The sequence below is a fragment of the Dermacentor variabilis genome, chromosome 1, assembly GCF_050947875.1.
Source record: "Dermacentor variabilis isolate Ectoservices chromosome 1, ASM5094787v1, whole genome shotgun sequence".
Taxonomy (NCBI): domain Eukaryota; kingdom Metazoa; phylum Arthropoda; class Arachnida; order Ixodida; family Ixodidae; genus Dermacentor; species Dermacentor variabilis.
In genome coordinates this window covers 231,554,598-231,562,063 of record NC_134568.1, presented here as the reverse complement: position 1 = coordinate 231,562,063, position 7,466 = coordinate 231,554,598, and the positions used below count along the sequence as shown (strand labels likewise).

Here is a 7,466-nt window from a genome sequence, read left to right as displayed (position 1 = left end):
GCCAATAGTAAATAGATAAACTAAGTGTGAGGGACAAACCACGTGGGAATCCCGTAACAGGAAAACGACCATTGACTACTGCTTAATGTCGCAGGGGATGTATAGCAAGCTTGCAATAATGGAAATTGACGAAGAGGGGAAGTAGAGCCTCGGAAGTGATCATGAGCGAATTACTCTACAGTTGGGAGCCCTGCTCAAAAGAGAAATGCAGGGAAGTCAAAAAGAGTACGCAAAATTAAATAAAGAACAAATAGCGCAAATAGCGGCGGGCATAGAGGAAGCAGTAGAGAAACATCCCGCGGAAAAGTGGCATTATAATCAGTTAGAACTACGAACTAGTACAAAAATAAAAGAAGTAAAAGGAGTAAACCGCTGGAGAGGAAAGAGGAAGCCACAAAGTTGATGGAATAAGGAAATTGGGGAGGCCATCGAACGACGACGGTGGGCATCACGGGAACACAGCGAAGCAAACAGGGCGCATGCAGTTATCTGAAGATGAAATAGGCCAAAAATGGGAATCTTATCAACAAAAGAAACAACAAGTGCAGGTCTTCGTCGCAGGCTAAAATAAAGCAGCTGGGGATTTCAAAGGGGACGCTTCTACCTTCCATCCATCCTTTCGGTGTTATAGTGAGAAACTCCATCCATAGGGTTTCCTACAATTTTTGCATAGAGTTTCCTTACTCTATGAATTTTTGTAGGAAACTCTATGGCTGTATCCATAGAGTTTCTCACTACATTACCTAGAGGGAAATCTGGCGCTGCTGCGCTGTGGTATGCATGGGAATGCCGGTATGTTGTGGATTCGGATTGGCATCGTTCTCGTAGAGACAGGACACCTTGAAGACGCGCTTGGCAAGTACCGTTCCGTCTGTCACAATAATTCATTTTCTACTAGAACAGCACGTGAAAAGCTGTTTTAGCTTTATTATTACGCGAAAACATATTTTGTTTAACTATGAGAACTTGTTATTGTGTGTACGACTACATGTTATGTAAAAAGTATCAGCGGGCCGCTAAAGTTGGAGGACAGACGACAAGGTTCGCGCTCGCTTTGAAACAGTTGGTCGTCTGTTCTTGCTTTTCTTAGCTTGGTCATGCATCGTGGGTGAGTAAAGATGTAATATGCGTGAATGGAAACATTTTATGAAGATTTTACTTTGAGAACGCGTTATTTGCGTAGCCATATCCACGTTTTAGACGAAGCCTCTTACAACACCAGCCAACACGAGCCTCGCAGACACACATCCCGTGATTCCCATGACGGCACGGTGCCCCCTTAAGAAACTCCCATAGACGGTGGCGCCAGATTACCCTCTAGGTGTTATAGTGAGAAACTCTATGGCTGTATCTACTAGCAACCATAGAGTTTCATTGTAGGAAACTCTATGCTAGCAATTATAAAGGTGTAAAGATGCACCCTGGAGCACCTCGTACCTATTGTATTCCCATAGCGCTCTGTGCTTTATTATGGCTGCATTTCTCTTCCCCTTCACTGTTACTGCTTTTTCCTCTGTTTAGATATATCTATTGCCTTCGTTTATTCATATACCAATGTATTTATATTCTCTTACCCGAGGTATTAGCCTGGCACAGACTTGTGTCTGTCACCTCCTGCTATACCCGTGCTGTCATCTGCAGAAAGCAGCGTTTCAGGGGGGGGGGGGGGGGGGGGCTGCCGCTTGTTGCCCGTAAAGCCCCTCCATACACGTTTCCGCCGACCAGAAAGCGGCGGTGGCGCGTAGATGCAGGGGCTTTAGTTGCCTGCTCCTGGAACAGGCGACTGCCCACCCTGAAACGCTGCTTTCTGCAGATGACGACAGGTGGCGAAACAAGTTTATGCTTGCGCGGTCGCGGCAGCATCCCCAAAAGCGCAGGCAAATTCCCATTTTTTTAGAAACTAAGCAATTAACTATGCCAAGTGTTATACTAAACGAAGTCGACGCCAAAATGCGATCTTTTTGCAAAATTTGAGCAAGAACAGTGCAGCGGCGAGCTCAAAATCTTTTTTCGAACACGTTAAGCGAGATATGCAGGACGCTATATATCTGGCTAATTTTCTTGAATCACGCAAATTACTGTTACCACTAGCTTGCATAAAGCTGATCAATAATGAGTTTTAATTTGATGTTCCATTTTATACATTATATCGAGCACAGAAGGACGTCGAGCGAGGCAAAATAACTTCCAGCGCTCACCTTCCCGTGCTTCGCTCGGGTTGGTTTTCCGAGGAGGAAGGATCACGTGAACAGTCTCAACCAATCGTACAACCGCGCAGCGGTTGTACGATTGGTTGAGATTGGCGACGCGCGGCACCGTGCCCTAATCGAGCGAATACTGCCATAGAATTTCTCACTATATTCTGCCATATGCGTGCTTAATGCATGGTGCTGCTGCTGTGACGTCACTGAGAGTCGCTCTCGCCGTTCTCTGTTCTCCTTCCGTGTTGGACTGTTGGTGGAAGTTGTGCATGGTTGTGCCGTTGTGCGTACTGGCCGTGCGGCAGGCGAGCCCTTTTCGCGCTTTTGTAATTAGCGTGGTGTAAGCGGACTACATATCAACTCTGTAGTTTTGCACAACAACCAGCCATCCGAACCGGGTCCTGGTCGTCAAGATTGTACTGCCACGCAGCTACAGCCGGCGTTTGAATACTCTCGGCATGGGCTCATCAGAGTCGGACGCAGCGCAGCAAGGCATGTTCAACGCAAAGGGTGTTACGCTTATAATAGAGGCCGTCAACGGACTCGTGAAATCGCCAGAGCCAGAAACCCGCGTTCTCATTACGCCAAAGATCAGCCTGAGCAACATGAAGTCTCGTATCGACGCAGCGTTAATGGTGTCGGCTGGGTCGTCTAATGCCAACCAACAGTCGCGTCCTTCCGAAGAAGACGCGGTGGCGTCGCCGGGTCCGTCTCGGCGCAGTGGCAGGACGTCCATTCCCCGCGAACATTCAGCTCAGCCGGCACCCAAGAAGGCCAGAGTAGATCGCCCCGAGCCGCAGAGTGAGCCCCAAACCGGCAGCGACACGCCGCGATCGCTCCGCAGCGGGCGCAGCTATGTCAATGATTCGCCGACTGCTCAAAAAACGACCATCGTGGTGACCACAAAAACAGCTAACGCCGTCGGGTCGACCCCGGTGGCCTCTAAGCACACTGCAGCAGTAGTGAAAGAGCCTGCTGCACCAACAGCATCGGTGCCATCACCGGCTTCATCGTCGCCGCAGCAAGTGCAGAAGCCCGCCAAGCAAGCAACACAAAAGGCGGGCTCCTCGAGCTCGCGGTCGAAGCAAGACCTGGCAGAGCCACTTCCCGACCTCTGGCACATCTCGCCCAAGATAGCGGAAGAAATGAAAAGTATTGCATTCCGACATTTCCATTTTTCTATCTGACTGCGCTCGTGCCGCGCTTTCAAGGATTTTTTTTTTTTTTTTTTTTTGCGAAGTGCCGACTGGTTTTGTCCTCAGAAACGCCGTCGTTCGTTTCGCGGCTTTTGAAAAAAAGTTTCACCGGCCCAGCTTGGGTTTTAGCAACATTCTGCCCTGGATCGCGCACATGTTTATTTCATTGCACGTCAGCCGTTTTAAATACCCGAAGTAGGTGGCTGAGATTTCATGCAAACGTTTCGGAGTAGGCGTGAAAACTAAGCAGCATTTGTAAGAAATTATGCAGAAAAATAAAATGCACTGGAAGAAAGAGGAAGAATGTTCTGTATCATTTTAGTCACAAACTCTGTAATCATGTGATTTGGATGAATGAGCAGTGTTGAACTTTTCTGCGAAATAGATCGACAGATGCCTAAATGAAGCAGAATTTAGTGTTCATGGAATCTGAATAAGTACAAATAATTTAGCTGCTTGGCTTTACTCTCTGGCTTCATTTTACAGTCTCTCCTGATATGTCCATACAGAACTTAAGATGTGAAAAGCATATTGCATTTTTAGCAGACGCTAGCTAATGCTCTTGCAGCAACGTGACTTGCAGTTAAGTCTGAAAAAAAAAAAGAAGTTATGGATTGGCATGGTGCATACTAAAGACGCTTAATCAACAAAGCAAAAGAGTCTGAAGAATGTTGCAGGATGGCAGCAAAATGCAATCCAAGATGTTTTGTCAGGTTTCAGATTTTTACGGCAGTTTGTGTTGTCATGGGGGGCACATAAGCATTTGAATTTTTCTCATTGTGTTGGTGTGATGTTACAGGGCACAATATGCTGTACATCAAAATGATGGCCATAACAGTAAGGTGGACTCTTGTGGCTCTTGCAACATGTGCTACTTTGTCGAACTCTCAAAACCATTGGCAATTATGCTTGAATGGTACTGATTCAAACTGTTGCTCAAGTGAGTGAATGTTATCATGTTTTAAGTTTCTCAACAAAATTCACGTATTACTGACCCTTATGCACGGTCGATAAATAGTGTGTGTGCTAGGGTCAAATATGTTATATATCTGTAAGCTGCAGACAGTCACACATCTGAAACTTTACTGGCTTTGCAATCGTTTCATAATTGCGTACGTAAGTTGTATTGGTAGCATACCTGCTTCTCTTGCATGATGTGCTGCATTGTGGTGCTCCCTCTCTCTCCTTTTTCCTTTTTTTAGAGGGATATTGTGAATACATGTTGAATAATCTTGGTGCAGGCATCAAGGCAGCACTCACTTTTAAGGAGCTAAGTGTATGTCTAGATATGCCAGCATGTAAATGCAGTAGTGATGTCATGAAGGTGCTATTTTAACTTTTGCATGTATGACCCAGTACAGCATATCATGGTTCAATTCGTTCTTTTTTTGTACATGTAGCATTTTATTATAACCATAATTCATTGTTACACATTGAGTTTGTAGTATACAATGTAATCAGTTTGAGTCAAGTGTTGGCTCTCATGCCCTGGTAGTTGATCAGTAATATTGGTTACAAGAATCATAAAGGTGTAAAGCTGTTCAGTGTATTAGTAAGATAACTTCAGAATTGATGCTGCCCTTTAACAGAAGTGATACCTACAAGAATGAAAGGATATAAGGCGTTCTACTAACGATGCATATGGAAATTATAACCAAATGCTTGTATAGCTTTTTGAAGGGATAATAAAGAAAAATATTACATTGAGCTAGTGCGGTAGATTACACTTCTGGAAAACCATATAGATGGAGTTTGCAAAAAGAGTGGAGGCCTTCGGTATTTTAGAAAAAGAAAATAGCAACATATATGGTTCTGATGTAACATTAAAATTCATGCACCTGCTCCGTGTAGTGTCAGAGTGCCAGAGCGTCTGGCTGGGTTGTGCTTGTTATTAATAAAATAAGCATTACATTTGGGAAAAAAAAAACTTTTCTAGCCTTTCTGCTCAGGAAGAATCCAAATACAAGGAAAGCATTGCTAACCTACAACATGTTGCCTAACAGTGCTCATTTGGGATGAAATACAAAAATGAATCCCACTTGCTAATAAGCCTTTTTCGCAAAACATTTGCAGTTAGTTCCAAAAGAGTAACCTACCACTGTAGCTTGGCTAAGTATTTCCCTTTAATGTTACTTTGAAAAGCAAGTGCTATGTTTTTTAGAGGTTCAGAGTATTTTAACTGAAGATGAACTTGTTGAACCACATAGTTGGGCTTCCCTGTGGTTGTCAACATAATAGTGCTTTAACTGGTGCTTGGTTTGTTGTCCCTTTAAAATGTGTTCTGCATACACTATTTGCAGGGTGGCAGAATTACTGTGCCTTTGAGTTAAAGGGGTACTGACATTATATTTTACACTATTAATTTCTTGTGTTAGGTGAAGAGTCCTAGACCTCTAAACCCTAGAAGAAAAAAAAAGCAGCAGGCTTCAGAGCATTGTAAATAATTTAATGTGATAGCTTTCCACAGCAAGCTTCGGATTCATTTCCCAGAAGGATATAGCATTGTTGTGTTTTGACACCTGCTCTGGCTCGCTTGGTCGCCTCATATGCTGCCACTCGTGAGGGCCAATGTAGCAGATAATGGATGATCGAGTGAGCTGGAGCAAGTGTTGTGATGTTGCCCTGTCCTGCTTCCAAGTGACCACATACTGTGTTGTGACATCGCAACGCGGTAGAAACGATACCGAAACTGGCTGTAGAAAATTTATTATATTAAATTATTTAGAATGCTGGGAGACTCGACAGTACATTCTCTGGTGTTTAGAGGTACTGGACCTTGATTTAAAGAAAAAGAAAAGTCGGACATTGTGTCAGTACGCCTTTAAGTGAATACTATCTGTGTGTGGTAAGATGAGTGCCTTAAAGGGACCCTGAAACACTTCTTGAACATGGTAAAACAACAACGTTGCGCACCTTTAAACGAGGCTCCTGTGAACATGCGAGCCAAATCATTATTGCACTGCATGCACCAGGGAATTTGCAATCTCATGTCAAAAGTAGTGAGCAAACAGTTGCTTGCTCTTGCATCCGTGATGTCATCAAAAGCAGTTGGCCCAGCAAAACTAATGGCTGATTTCACAATCGCGAGAACATTCTCAGTAATACATAATTGCTAATTTTTAGTTAAGTAAATGAAAAATGTATGTGTCTGTGATCTCAAAAAGAGAAAAAATAATTTAATCTTTGCACTGCACATAGTGTAGTCTACCGCGGCCACCTCAAGGTGCAATGACATTCAACTTCTACGCAGGGCTTCGTCCCTTTGTCATCTCTACTGCGTAGCTTCCAGCATGATAGCTGAGATGAAGAGAGAGCGAAAGCTGGGTATCGGTGCAATGACTCCACTTATAGTTGAAGGATTTCGAAAAAATTTTGCAGTACAAGATATGTGGGCTGACATACTTTAATAGTGAGGTCATTCTATTAGTTAGGAAAGTGTATCAGGGCCCTTTTAAATTTTAGTACAACCAGTGCCTTTCAGGTATAATTGCAACATTTTACGTCGTCTTGACCATGTTGTACCAGTGTTTATTATGGGTAACACTGTTTGTGAATCGTGCTCTTAAAGTCAATGTGCACAGCTGTGTTTTATGCGTCTCTCATCCTGATGTTTCTGATTTGCTGGGTCACAGTGCTTAGTATGCACAGGAGCATGCAGTATTGACCAATTTGGGAGCTGAGATGCATTCCCAGCAGAATATTTGTACACTACGAGCAGGTTTTTTTATCTTTTTCTGCTATTGTATTTTTATTGTTCTGGCATTTTGATGTATCATTTTCAATTTTGATGCCAATGTTAAAGGAACAAAAAATAAACATAATTGCACAGTTGTTGATGTCATATTAATAGCCAAGGAGTGGTGAAGGGTTCACACCACACAATTACAATGTTGATAGAGTTTGAGTTTTTTTGCAGTGCAAGTATGCAATGAAAAAGACCTACAAGTAGGACAATGTGCAGTCGGCATCAAACGTTAATGGACCACGTGATCTCAGAGAACATTGAATTTTCAAGGAGTTTGTGATTGTAGCAAGTGAAACCATATGGCGCTAATGTTTTTTGCTTTTC

General features: G+C 43.4%; 1 protein-coding gene across 1 annotated transcript; it reads left to right on the top strand.

The window, feature by feature from the left end:
* Nucleotides 1-2,313: 2,313 nt before the first annotated feature.
* lectin-46Cb lies at nt 2,314-7,228 on the top strand. The gene has a single exon (XM_075670823.1). The coding sequence runs from the start codon at nt 2,660-2,662 to the stop codon at nt 3,386-3,388; it is 729 nt and encodes a 242-aa protein (XP_075526938.1). The 5' UTR covers nt 2,314-2,659; the 3' UTR covers nt 3,389-7,228.
* Nucleotides 7,229-7,466: the final 238 nt, after the last annotated feature.